The 14,868-nt window shown below is 39.2% G+C and overlaps 1 protein-coding gene across 3 annotated transcripts in view; it reads left to right on the top strand.

Moving 5' to 3' along the window:
• The first annotated feature begins 692 nt into the window (after positions 1 to 692).
• Positions 693 to 14,868, top strand: part of C1D (C1D nuclear receptor corepressor) — a 21,402-nt gene continuing 7,226 nt past the window's right edge. Inside the window, exons 1-4 of one of the 3 annotated variants that reach the window (XM_072409577.1) lie at positions 693 to 780; positions 6,633 to 6,779; positions 14,192 to 14,258; positions 14,342 to 14,397. In XM_072409577.1, coding sequence (XP_072265678.1) covers positions 6,639 to 6,779; positions 14,192 to 14,258; positions 14,342 to 14,397 — 264 coding nt within the window. In that variant the 5' untranslated portion in view covers positions 693 to 780; positions 6,633 to 6,638. Of the gene's footprint in view, positions 781 to 6,044; positions 6,068 to 6,102; positions 6,218 to 6,632; positions 6,780 to 14,191; positions 14,259 to 14,341; positions 14,398 to 14,868 lie in introns of those variants that run through there. The other 2 variants (XM_072409579.1, XM_072409578.1) reach the window with 2 other exon arrangements.

Raw genomic sequence — 14,868 nt, 5'->3', positions numbered from 1 at the left:
TTATTATTAAACATAAAGCGCCAACATAAAACGGGCGCTGTACAAAAAAGGGGTTGCAAATGACAGACAGATACAGATAGTGACCCTGGCCAGAGGAGAGGACCCTGCCCCGAAGAGCTTACAATCTAAGAGAATAAAAGGATGTCATGTGCATATAAAATAGATGAAAAACTGATAGTTTAGTCCATGTAATATATGGCAGATATATGTACACATAAAATAGCGTAAAACAAATAAAATACATACTTATAAATAAAACACTTCTCTGGACCTAAAGTCTTCTGTCAGCTTGCATATGTAGTATTATTGAATTCCTTCTACTGTTCCCTAGAGAAGTCTGTGTCTCCAGCACAGCGGCCATGTTGTTGTAGATGGCCCTATAGATTTGCACTATAGTTGGTCTTTGGTAAAATGTCCGCTTCCCTTGAATGCACGCTCCTGGCTAAATACAGGTTTTAGCAAAGCTAACTCAATTCCTGGTAGTTTAGGACGCGGTTTCCACAGTAACGAGACCTGGAAACCTTTGAACTATATGGTTAGTATATACAGCACTTTAAAGCGCTCATATTTTGCCGGTCAGCCTATATTACTACAGAGAATACAGAAAGGTTGCACATTTTATGCGACTATGTGTGTTCATAGTTAGAATAATGACCCACAGTACGTGATTTCAGAAAGGAACTACAATTCCCATGATGCTTTGCCAGTGTGCTGATGTACTTCCTGTGAGACTAGGAAGAGCTTTGCTTGCATGTGTTTCTGTGTGCTGCAAGACCGTAGGTAAGCTTTAATATAGGAAGTATCTAGAATATAAACATGTGTGCAGTGGGGATTATTCTGCATGAGGAGGGAGACTCCCAATATTAACCATGTGTTATCAAGATTTGTTTAAAACATTTCTCCCAATCAAGCTTTTCTAGGCAGTACACTATTATTATTAAACAGGATTTATATAGCGCCAACATATTACGCAGCACTGTACATTAAATAGGGGTTGCAAATGACAGACAGGTACAGACAGTGATACAGGAGGAGGAGAGGATAATAATAATTGCACTACATAGATTGTGTACTGTATGGTTACCTTCAGACAATTGTCCCAGGAACTGTTGTCCCCTTGTTATTGTTTTAAAGAGGACCTAAACTCAGAATCTTACCTTACGTAAGATAAAAGGGTAGACAACCCTTTTATGTTAAGTAAAAATTCTGTGTGATTTTTAAGTTCAGCACTGCCCCCTAATCGATCGAGAATGAATAAGAGCGCAATGCCTCCCGGCATACCTACATCATGCATCCCAGGAGGCTCTTGGGTGCTCCTTCTGCGCATGCCTGAGCACCTCGGACATGCGCAGAAGGAGCCCTTTCGTCAAAAGGGGAAAAAAAATCAGATCTCAGGCCTCATCTTGCGCCTTGGTCGGGTGACGTAGAAAGAAGAACCTGGAGGAAGAGAAAATGGCGGAGCCTGGAGCCCCGTCCCGAAGACTGATATTGTAACGATGCGGGACCCGATGGAAGAGACCTCCGGACCGATCGAGTGCATTGCAGGATTGAAGATAAGTGTATTTTTTTGTTTTTGCCGGTTTTGAGTTTAGTTCCTCTTTAAGTACCCTGACAATTTTCCTGGTGAAGTGAGGGACAACCCAAAATTTTAAGTTGTCACGAGAACTGGAGAAAAGGGTAAAACAGTGTCACAGGAGGAGAGGACCCTGCCCTGAAGAGTTTACAGTCTAAGAGGTGGGGGAAGTTTCACACAATAGGAGGGGGGAAATGGAATGGTGGGGTGAGTAGTGAGGGTTTTAAGACAGAAGAGGATGGGTAGGCAAGTTTTAAAAGATGGGTTTTGAGTGCTCTTTTAAATGAGCAGCAAGCCGTAGGAGCAAGCCGACAGGGACCAGGAAGACCATTCCAGAGAGTCGGGGCAGCTCTAGAAAAGTCTTGGAGCCGTACGTGTGATGAGGTTATGAGTGACGAAGTCAGTAGTAGGTCATTGGAGGGCTGAAGAGAGGAACTAGGGGAGTATTTTACTACCAGTTCAGAAAGGTAAGTGGTACAATAACTGTGGAGGGATTTGAAGGCAAAGCACGGGAGCTTGAATTTGATTCTAAGGTGAAATGGAAGCCAATGAAGAGAACTACAAAGAGATGCAGCAGAAGAGGAGCGGTGGGAAGGATGGATGAGTCTGGCTGCAGCATTCATATTAGATTGTAGAGGAGAGAGTCGGGTTAGTGGAATACCAGAGAGCAGAATGTTGCAGTATTCCAGTACATGTAAGAGTTCTATCATATTATCTGTGTTTAGTTGGTAGCATTTCCTTCAAAACTGGTAATATTAGGATAATATGGTGGTGCGCTTCATTTGCTGACTTCTGTGCCTCCATCTATCATAGAGTGGAGAATTTTTCTGCCATATTGTTTTAGTATATCTCAAACCAAACCTCTTTTAGTGTTTTTGGGACTTTTTTTTGCCATCTCTGTCCCATTAGGTAGATTTTCCTTAACTTCCTGTCCTGTAGACTCAACAGGAAGGGAAAGAAAAACTGTCCATAGTATGGCATACAGTTGTTATAGAAAGTGTATCTATTGTAAGAGTTCCCCAGTTCTGATCACAACATGTAACTTTTAATTAATCTCCCTTTTCTCTGTAACAAGGGTTTTCAGGACTATTGGAGGAAGGGACTCTACCTTAATGGGCATAGAGACAATGATAAAAACCTGATAGTGGATCCAAACCCTCACCTTTAATTAAGCTGCATTTTAGCTAAAAATTAAAAAATTGCCACCAGGCAGGTCCTTTATTGGGGATAGATGAGTTCACGTCTGCAATAAATGGATTATACCTGCTTGATTACAATTTTTAAAATACACTCACCTGTCCCTGTGCCATCGCGGGTGCAGCCATCTTCTTTTTTTCTGGGTTTTCTGATCATTGGCCATCTTGATTAGCAGGGCTGGGATGATGTACCTCCTGTGCATGCACATGGGGGATGCCGAGATACCCATCATTGCTTTCTGACCTTCCTGTTAGAACCTAAAGCGGAAGTAAACGCAAAACAAAAAAAAAAAATCACACTTACTTTCAAACCCCTAGATCAGTCTGTCTGTCGGGAGGTTTCTTCCATCGGGTCCCTCGTCGCCCCTGTATCTGTCTTCGGCCCAGCACAGAGGGAGCGCCAGGCACCGACATCTTCTTCGTTCTTCTTCCTCATTCTTCTTCGTGCATCACCCAATCTTGTACTGCGCAGGTGCAAGATCAGGTGACGGACATTAGGAAAAAACTTGCCGATCCCACTGGGAATGCCTATTGAGAGTTTATAAATCCCTCAGTGCACCTGATGTCTGGCATTGCCCTTCTGCTGTTGAAGATGCATGGAACCACTCAGGCAATCCTGGTGTTATGCACCCTAAAGGTCCCAACCTCTTGTGCACTTAATGTGCCAGCAATCCACCTTAAAGAATTCTTCTCGGCCCAAAAAAATAAATTGTTACTCAAATCCATGCGTCTATAGGCTGTCAAGCTCTGGCCTTTATTGTATTGATACTCTTGGAATTTTACACACTGCATTGCCCATTAGGTTGTTGGGCATGCTATAACACTAAAGGAGCACATGACTTGTTCTTGCCATATGGTAAATGGTTGAATTCTTTATAATCCGCACCTTTAAAAAGTCACTAGTAGGAGCTTCCATATAATTTTTTCTAAATCGATAAACTTCATATATATGTATAAGGTATTTTCTTTCCATTTGGATAAAAGCATTTCAGTGCCAGAAATATCTTTGTAGGTTCAACCTATGTGCAGATGAAAACTTTGAGATAAGGCTCATAAAGTTTGTTTGACACTCTGCCCAAAACTTGTTTAAAAAATGGTTTTCTCAGCCAAGTAGGGAGGAGAGAATTTAGGTTTGCTTTCTCTAAACTCAGCCCGTCATTGTTCAGTGTCATTGATGTGGTTATTCGTCTAATTTCATCCATATCCCGTGGAAGTGAAAAGTACCTACTAATGAAGGACACTTTATTCTCCAATGCACACAGAACTGGCACGATACACTCAAAGTGTGACCTTCCTGAACTTTGTTTAGAGGAACCGGCATTTTTTTCTTTATTCTGAAGTTTATTTGAAGGATCCTTTTAGTTCTGGGTAACTCATAAACATGACTGTAGAGGAAGAATGTTAATACAGTGTCCAATGTAATCCTGGTCTGCGTAGCAGAAGCATTAAAGACATTGCCAGCATAAATGCCAGCTTTACGTAGTACATTGTAATTCAATTTAGAATAAGGTAACTTGTATAGTGGGAACTATTTATTGCTTTGTATATGTTCTGTGTTGGTGAACCTGTTTTTGAGGCTTCATTTTTATAACTCTGAAAGCTTTGCCAATAAAAGGCCTGATGAGGGGAAGGGATGGGTCACCAATATTACCTATGGTCTATGGTCTCGTGGTTTTTATTTCTGCACTGTTTCTGGGGAGGTAGCCATCATGGTATTGACTGCAGTATTCAAGCCAGAAATTTTGTTTTTAAGCTGGGTGGGATGAAGCTGTAGGCAGGTGGCGACCCTGTATGGTTACATAGTAAGGTTGAAAAAAGACAAGTCCATCAAGTTCAACCACTAGAAAATAACATATCCCAGATATAAAACCTAATAGGCATAGTTGATCCAGAAGATGGCAAAAAAAACCCTGGTACAATTTGCTCCAACAGGGGAAAAAATTCCTTTCCGATTCAATGAGGCAATTGGATTTTCCCTGGATCAACAGTCTCTGTTATCTTTGCTTTAAAGCTTTACTACCCAGTTATATTCTGTGTTTCTAGAAAAACATCCAGCTTTTTCTTAAACCAATCTATAGTAATTGCTGAAACTACTTCCTGAGGGAGCCTATTCCACATTCTCACAGATCTTACAGTTAAAAATCCCTTCCTTATACGGAGCTTAAACTTCTTTTCCTCCACATGCAAAGAGTGCCCACTTGTTCTTTGTAACAATCTACAAGTATTGTGACTCAACTATTCAGTAACCACCCAAAAACAGGCTAGTGGTTACTGAAAAGTGCCGGGTGGTGTGCCTGGCTAAAAGGTGCTGGGGAGAACACTGGGCTGCATTTTGCTTTCTCCCTGGAGGGTGAACATTGAGCAAAACTATATTAATATCACAAAAAAAGTCAGAGACAACAGTTCCTTTGATGACCCAGACAAACTCTGCAGTAGTTTCTTTTTTGCATATCAAAGCACAGCTTGTTCCAGAAGTTAATAAATGTCTGGGCTCCATGAAGTTTTTTTTTTTTGCTTTGTTTGTTATTAGCTCACAGTGAGGTTTTTATACAGTAACTGACACCATGCTGCCTAATATTATGTTGACACAAACATCTATTCTAATTGCATTTATTAAAATAATGTACCTGTTCCGATTTACGTACAAATTCAACTTAAGAACAAAACTTACAGTCCCTATCTCCTGTGTAACCTAGGGACTACCTGTAGTTTGTTTTAAAAATATATGTATTTTTAATTTTTTTAATGAGCAATTACATAAAGTACTTGCATTCTCTCTAGGACTTTTATTTATCACTCAGGTTATTGTGTTGTCCTTATGGGTTTACATACAGTGTTCTCCCCAGCCTCTTTTAGCTGGGTGCACCACCCAGCACTTTTCAGTAACCACTCGGCTGTTTTTAATAGCCCCAAAATGTAAAATCACTAACTGAATCCAAAAAATAGCCAAGTAGCTGGGAATATCTAAATGTATTGCAGCAAAATTAAAACAGCTCCTGAGTATTTTTAAGGAAATCCTTTTACAGTCAAATTATTAATGTAACTTCAGAAAGACAAATAATACAAGATTAGCATATTCCTTTCTTTTTTAGTGACCCATCGCTTAGTGTTTCTGAAGGGTGCGTTAAGTTGTCAACCCACCTAACTAAAAAAAAAATGAAAATGTAGTTTAAAAAAAACTTCCTGGGATTGGGAGGAGATGCAGCATGCAAAATTTCCCTTCACTCTGCCAACTGGATTTGTGCCATTCTCTTACGTTGTTATTACAACAAATGGAAAGTGCGCACTTGCTAGTTGTGTACGTGATGAGTCTTTCTCAATTTGTTCCAGTCTCATCCTGTATAGTATCTCAACAGTATTTCTTACCAGCCTCTCCCTCTCCTAATACAATCATTTTAAAGGATTAAGAACAGGATTACCCTGTAGGCATCTGGCCTATGTGTGTGAGGTCTGTTTCTCTGGCAGCCTCGATCGGTGTGAACGTGCCGCGATGATGTTGACTTTGGCATTGGCTGTGCCAGTTTAGAGCATTTTTTTCCCTAGTTTGTTTGTGTTAGTTTAGCGTAGCCTGGTGAATTTATTTTTTAAATAACATTCTTAGTGAACCGCTAACACATACAGCTGTAATGCTTCAGGTGGTTAAATTAGGTGTGCAATTGCTTGAAAAAAATCATTCCAAGACCTAGAAATATTGTAGCAGCTTGTCAATTAGTGTTGATTTTGGCTGTGAAAACTAATAACACAGATTGGTTATTTTTTAATGAGAAAAAGTTATGTGATGACAAAAAGGTTCATGTTGAACAATTTGATTTGAGATTCTAAATAAAAATACACCCCACTGTGTTTTTCTTTTTTCTCCCCAGGGCAAAATGGCTGAGAATGATCTGAATGCAGAAGAATACCCTACAGAGATCCATGAATATCTTCTGGGCTTTGAAAAATCTGTTGATGGTGTCGATAAAATGCTGACCAAAATGATGTCTGTTTCTAGATCTGAACTTCTTCAGAAAGTAAGTGGTGATGTAATTGTGGTAATTATATCCTCGTTTTAAAACCTTTTGGCAGTGTTCAGATATCTTGGAAATATATAGGACCTGTAAAAATTAATTACACTTTGCTTTACATAAACAAATCATTCTTAAAGTGGACCTAAACTCACATTTTATTACTAACTAGATAATGATATCATTTAGAATATATTCAGCCTGTTACATAAACTGTATTCACTAATTAAATTTTGGCCTGGGTTGTCCAACTTCCTTTTTTGAGGCATATTATCATAATGCTTTATAATTGTTATAATGTTAACAATATTTTTTATTATATATAGCCTTATTATTACATTTTTTATATCTCCTTATTTTAGCCTTTTTACATAAAAGTTTAAGCCCCTTTTATACTTGCAGTATTAAACAGCATGGTCGGCTGCTCCAGAAAGATTTCCACCGGCCCGCAGCCTCAGTCATAAATTCAATAATATGCGGCCCGCCAGCACTGTTGACCACAGTATAAAATACATGCGTACAAAAAAGCCATTTTATATTTAATTAGACTTGATCAACCGCCTTGCAACTATTGGCCAGTTACTCTGCGGGCATCTTTGACAAGATGGGAGTCCCCTACTTCATTAGAGTGGGCATAGGCTGTGCGGGACCCGCATGGACCGCCCCCACTCTGATTCCAAGAACGTGCTCTGCACAGAGCCTGCACTGACCCTGGACTCAGGGAATCCCTCACGTCACCCTGGTTGGCATGTGCTGTGCGGGACCCGCACAGACCACGCCCACACTAACCCTGAGTATGTGCTGAATGGTCGGCCCCCACATATTTTCACCTCACTAAATTTGGCCCTCTTTGCAAAAAGTTTGAACACCCTTGACCTAGAGGGAAAGTAACTGTACAGCCAAACCGGACTTGTCCTTTCTGTAACCACACCATGATCTACTGCAACCACGTGCACATCATGGTTCCCGATCTCTCCCATTAAGCTGAATGGTAGCGTTCGGGACAGCGGCTGAACCTGCAGCAGCATGCTGTGGTCAATCATGGGTCTAAAATGGCCCTTAATAACAATAAAAGAGCCAACTTCTTCAATTGCAGAAGACTTGAAGGTGCAGGGGTTGTAAATCCTTCAGTGTTCATCTTGGTAGGCAAACTAATGACATGGTCAAAACCACAGCTAGGGCTGTAAAAGGCTATAATAGTCGGAAAAATGACTAATTGTTTGATAATGACTGGTGCGGTTGCCTTGAGGGCAAAATACAATAATACTACAATAATATTGTTAATTCATTATTAATAATAATAATAATAATAATAATAATAATACATACATACATACATAGCTATTTATTAGAAGAAAATCATTATTGGTATGTATTGCTATTAATTAACCTCTTTTATAAACTGTATTCCTCAACTCGATTTAGAGAGGGTCATTCAACTATGCACATTATACATATACTGAAGTGTCACAAAATCAGTAAAATTGTAAAAGAAAATTATACATGTTCTAGTGCTAAGGTAGGGTATGAACCAGAATGGCCAGAAGAGACCAGAAAAAAAACAAAAAACAACTTTTTTTTCCTGTTCTTTCCAAAGCTAGATAATAAACTTTTGTCCACAGTCTCACTTTAATACTGGGATTGTCTCCACACTATAAAACATGCAGCAGTTCAATCAATTGTGTTACTTCAGCAGCAATTTAAATATTAAATGTGTTTTAATCTTAGACTACTTCTTAATAATTACTATTCCCTGTCCTGCTCCCAACAGCCCCCTGCAAATAGTGGTAGGACTGAAAACTGACTCCAAAATTACAATATACCCAAGCAAATAGATTTTTTTTTTTTTTTTTAGAAAAAAATGTTAACATTAGGAATCAAATTGAAGATGAGTGTTAGGCTACGGTGTACAGCGGCCGTCCAACGTTGTTCATGGATCTGTCCTGGTGGATCCATAAACAATGGACGACCGCAATGCAAGAGGAGAGAGTGCAGTAGGGTGCTCCTCGCTCGTTCTCCCCCCTCCCCCAGAACAGAGCTATATGTGCAGCACTCGTTGATGCATCATTCAGTTTTTTGTCGTTAGACAGAATCATGAAATATCCTTTCCAACGACAAAAGCCTTCGGTTTGTACATAGCTGTAGAAACCATTGATATGCACTGTTATAGAATGTCAACAACATGCATTTTTAAATTTTTTTTTTCAGTATTGGTGTTAGGCCGTAGGGCCCCTAATCAAAAGCAGCAGTATGGCCTTACCATGGCCAGACTGCTGCTTTATTAAGAAAATTCTCACTTGTAAAGTACAGCAGTGTGCTTTAACAATCTGTTCAGCATACCAGGAGACATATTGGCACGAATTATTAAAAAAAAGGAGTAAACGTTGGACATAGTTACATAGTAGGTTAGGTTGAAAAAAGACATAAGTCCATCAAGTTCAACCACCACCAGGGAAATAAACATATCCCAGATATAAAACCCTATAAGACATAGTTGGTCGAGAGGAAGGCAAAAAAACCCTGGTACAATTAGCTTCAACAGGGGAAAAAAATTCCTTCCTGATTCCATGAGGCAGTCGGATGTTCCCTGGATCAACAGTCACTGTTATTTTTTACTTTAAAGCCTTAATACCCAGTTATATTCTGTGCTTCTAGAAAAGCATCCAACTTTTTCTTAAAGCAATCTATAGTAGTTGCTGAAACCTGGATCCAATTCCACATTTTCACAGACCTTACAGTGAAGAATCCCTTCCTCATCCCCTCTTGTTCTTTGTAATGATCAAAAAGGTGAATAATGGGGAAGAGAGTTCTCTATATGGACCGTTTATATCTTTATACAGGGTGATCATACCCCCCCCCTTATACATCTCTTCCCAAGGGAGAATAGATTGAATTCAGCTAATCTCTCCTCATAGCAGGGCTCCTCCATTCGTTTTATTAATTTAGTTGCCCTTCTCTGCACTCTCTTCAATTCAACAATGTCCTTTTTGTGAACTGGTGCCCAAAACTGGACTGCAAATTCCAGACTGCATACTCCAGACATATTCCTAGACAGTAAGCTTTAATTGTTCTGGTAATGTTGAAGGTGTTTCATAGCTTCTCCAATCCACTTTATCAGCTCAAATACATGCCAGGAAGCGAAATTGGTATTTATGCCCACACAAGTAGGGCAAACACCCTAATTTATTCACCATAAAATGTGTCGCAGTACAATGTTAATTGTCCAAGAACAAGATTAGAGGTGTGAAAATTGTGCAACCATCCTGTTCTTGTTTCATAATCCCATTCTTGGTATCAGGAAGTCTTCATAAGCATTAATTCTTTGATTTACATGACTGAAGTTGTGAAATTGCTAAGGTAGCTAATGTAAAACGGCGTTGAATGATAAAGACATATGATGTCAAAGGCCTCCACCCCTGTCATTTGTTGGAAGTTGACTTAGATTGCCTCCTTCACGTGTCATGGGATTATGTATTGGTTAGAATTTATAGGCCAGGGATCGAAAAGCTTTCACCCATCAAGTGCACTGCAGTTGTGTAGTTAAACCCACTCTTTATTATTTTAACATGTGCATAACACATGCGCAAAACATGTTCAGAATTGAACCTGCTATACTCACCTTTCCTTGAACCCTCATCATCTTCTTCCTTCTCTTTCTTGATATGATCATTAGCCATCTTGATTGGCCTGGGCAGAATGACATAATTCCCCCACACGCGTGCAGGAGTTCATTCAGTCCTGGCAGGTGCCGGAGAAGCTGGGATTTTGACAGTTCCACAGAGCAATCAGGCAGGTAGAAGGGATTTTTTCAAAAGGAACATTGCCTGGCCCTTTTAGCAATAATGATTTGTCAGATCAAATTTTTTTCAAAATAGAACTTATTTTCTGCTTTAACTCTTCTGGTAAGAAAAAAACTGTTGACTCCTATTGGTGGATCCAAATGCATACAATTAATGCCACTTTTTTTTTTTCTCAAAAGCCAGGATTCATCTAGTAAACTAACTACACTAAAGGCATGTATGTATTTTTCTGTCAACTGTGGTTAAATGCTACATATAAAAGGTCACCCTTATAATGCACATAGGAGACAGCTTCTGCTGGCTGAAACCAATAGGTATCATGGATAGTTTACATGCCAGGCCACTTTAGTTCTCTCTGCATACCTATAGAATATGCACAGTGGTGGCACAGAGGTTCAGAAGAAGGAACTACAGTGCCCAGTTGGTGATACGTTATTCCTTCTTTACCTAAGGAACAAAATTTCAATCAAGCACCATGACTGATATTTGACTTCCTATACAAAGTGGCTGTCTGACATTATAATCAGAGGGATGCCAGATACGCTATAATTTTATGAAACATATTCAGATGGCTTTTCTGTCCTGGCAGAATGCTGAGTACTTCAGTATGGTACCAATAGGTTGAAAACTGCATGGGGAATTTTTGATTGAATTCTGTTGCATTGGTATAGGAAGTTTTTTATATGGTGAAAATCTTATATTTTAAAGTAAAGATTATATCAATGGTCCTGATAAAGGTTGCATGACTTATATCAGGTTTTATTGCAGGAAAAGTTTTAGTAGAAGGAGCCTATCCACACCCCACAATAATTAAGCTCATTCATTTTAACTTAGGCAGCTGCACATCTGCAACCTATGTTGTTCATTGAGTTCCATGTGTAACAGTCCCACTGTGTAATGCATTAGATTACAGGTTGGGGATAAATCAAAGGACTCTAAAATTGTTAATTATTTTTTAATTTTCACTCTTTCACCTGAAAGCCCCGTCCTAAGAGGTGTCACCCTTCCCTGGTTCAGATATGCAGTTTATTTTGTCACTTATTTTCTCAAGCCTCCTCAATGGACAGTGACAAGGTATCATCATACTGTAGATTAATTGTCCATAGTGCAACACAGTATTTTCTCCAGAAATTCTTAAGCTGGGTTAGAAAAAGCTGTAGGCAGGTGACAGCCCTGTATTGTGACCCAACTATTGTGGTTACTGAAAAGTGCTGGGGTGTTGCACGCTGCTGAAAGGGCCAGGGAGAACACTGATACAAGTAACACAGGAAGCTTTTAGGCTAAACCAGGCAAAAAGTGAACTGACCTGGTTATGCAGTTTGGTAGAAGTGTGTGAATCACAAGAGGGATGAACAGTATTGCCCATGGCAGGTAAAGCAGTTTCTCTTTCAATTCATCTCATTCCCTGGAGTTTCACTTTTTGATATTTTTTTTGGTACTTGTAACAGTTAATACAAATAGTATTTGAGTATTGCACTGTATTAAGTAATTGTAAAAGTGTTCATTATTAAAGGACACTCTTTGTTTGCCGTCTGGGTGTCTTATGTCTGTGTTTTTAATTGAGGGAAGAACTACAATAAGTCCCATTCCAGATTTAAGCCTGATGGTGGCAGTAATGTTCTTTGGTGAAAGTATACACTGATTATTTGCCAAATGTCTGCAAAAAGCTGGATCTTCAGTGTTTGATATTATTTCATGTGTATAGATATTTGAGGGCACTGCTAATATACCGTTACAAATGGAAGTAAAAGCTTTAAAATGAAAACAAATAAAAAAAGCATATTTGTGAAAAAATATACTTTATGTAATTCTTGGTTAGCCTAATTACAGGAATGTTAATAGATTTACAAATCACATTGCATTGCTGCCCCTGTTGCCAGTACTGTGTACATTACTGTTTAGGTTAGGTCCTGGTTATTCCCCTGATTCATACATGTATGTAAGATCCCGGTATTTTCCACCTGAGCACACCCTAAAGACACTACACATAGACGCAGGTAGTGTAGGGAGAGAAAGTGACCACTAAAAGGTAAGAAACTTTTCAAATGGTAATAAAACACAGTATAGAAAGTTTTGTACAATTTTTCAACAGCCATTGTTTCATATTATCTTTTTGGTGATAATGCTTATTTAATCCCTATATACAACTGATATTTATTTGAAGGTTTTTATTGTACTTGCTCCTACATTTTCTAAAATGTTAAAAATTAAGGTGTTATAATGAGTACCCCTTGTGGTGATTATGTGCCAAAGGGTAGCTCATTGTTTAGATCAGTGTTTCTCCATAGATTGCTTGGGGTTCCTTGAGCAATGAGCAGTTTGTTGTCAGTTTCCTCACCAATGATCTTTTTGTATCTATAAGGGTGATTTTCCTCCCGCTGGCCACCATGCAAATTTATTGTGAGCTGTGTATATAGTAATTATGGCCGGGGTTCTCTGAAGACCTGAAAGTTATTACAAGGGTTCCCCTATGGTAAAAAGTTTGAGAAAGGCTGGTTTAGACAAAGCCACTCATTGGTCTTGTCTGCTTGAGTGTCAGTCCTTAAGATTATTTGCATAAAAGAAAGATGTGCTGCAAGCCAATTACAGCTCGGTCTGGTATATGAAACAAAAGTATAATCATCATCAACAGTTAAAGGCCAATTGAAGTCACATAAATAGTATCTAGTATTACCTCCTTATTCCTGTTACTGGAATTGTACAGGGTGTCCAAATATAACTGTACAGTCTTATAGGTGTCAGAGTTGGACCCAGTGCACTCTATAATTCATTTCAACCTGGTCAGATATGCCACCCTCCTGGGGGGTGTTCCCATTACTCAGCTATACAGGCACAGACACACTACAGACGGCATTCAAAAGCATTTTCAAACAATAATCAGTCGGAAATTGTAAAATGCAGGGGTACAAGATAAAAAGATGTGACATCTCAACAAAGTTTATTATTTTTATTATTAAGTTAGTTTTTTTTTAAAAATGGTAAACTTGTTCAATGTTTTACTGGCTTTCACACAGTGTAGGCAGGAATTCTGTAGCCAGGTAAATTAACCAACATTTTCCTGGAATCTGATGATATTACTTCGGCATAAGGTTGGCTCAGCCCATCAAATGGCTACCTCAGCGGTGTAGGCGAACGGTGTGCCGTAATGCTCTGGCTTTCATCTATTTATATGCAAGTGTCTCACATACTCAGTTGAGCATACATACTCCACCCTGTGCCAGGCAGCTCTCTTGTGCAGCCCACAGACTTTATTCACTCTTAGGGCCAGTAAAGTCTCTCTGGCTCATACACGGCTCAAGTGGACTGTGTGTTCCAGCTCTCTGGTTTGTGCTCAGCTCATTTCCTGTCTTTCCAGTGTTGACATATAGCATTCAACCACATCTGGCCTGCGGGATGTTATAGTAACAGTCTAGGCCGTAGCAAACCATCCGATTTAGGTGCAGGCAGTCACAACATTTATAAATAAATGCTTGTGTTATTCCAATAACTGGTTTCATGAGCTGCAGAGCAAAGCCACCTAAGCACCTTTTAATAGCGCTGTTACTGTGGGCTTTTGGAATATCGATTTCACTAACATAACTGTTTGTGTTTATTTATCTTTTTTTTTTTTTTTAACAGCTCGATCCATTGGAACAAGCAAAATTAGATTTAGTATCTGCATACACCCTTAACTCCCTTTTCTGGGGTAAGTAGGTTTTAAATATTGGTTTTCAAGGCAAGATTTAATAGCAATCATAAGTTAACTTTTTTTTGTTCTTTTAATTTCAGTGTACCTGGTCACACAGGGAGTTAATCCAAAGGAACATCCAGTGAAAGATGAGCTGGTAAAAATCTGATTTTGTTTAAATTGTTGTATTGTATGTATGATATTGAATATAAAAAAATGAAATATGTTCCCCTTCATTGGAGAATCTTAAGGCTTAAATTAAATAACAAAAATAGATATGCAGTTAGACTTTTGCACTAATGACCTGTGTTTTTCCAGTTGTATCCACTTTTCTGCTACAGTATTTGTGCAGAGAATATATGTGCAGTCCAATAGGCCCCCTAATCTGCAGGGACAGACATAGCCAACAGTGGGCCCCTGTGCAGAACTGACTTACGGCCCCTGCATGGCCCCCCTTTGTGGCTGGGTAAAGCACAGAGCCCTTGTGCAGTGGCACACCTGGCACCCCCTTATATCTGTCCCTTCTGTACTGCAATACAGTACAGTCCAATAGATCCTGAACCCAGAAGAGGACTAGGTAAAGTTCACTATGCCAATAAAGGAGTGAGGAGAGTGAAATATTGAAATA

This window comes from Pyxicephalus adspersus, chromosome 4 (genome assembly GCF_032062135.1).
Source record: "Pyxicephalus adspersus chromosome 4, UCB_Pads_2.0, whole genome shotgun sequence".
NCBI lineage: Eukaryota > Metazoa > Chordata > Amphibia > Anura > Pyxicephalidae > Pyxicephalus > Pyxicephalus adspersus.
The sequence above is the reverse complement of the archived record's forward strand: the minus strand, read 5'-3'. Positions and strand labels throughout refer to the sequence as shown.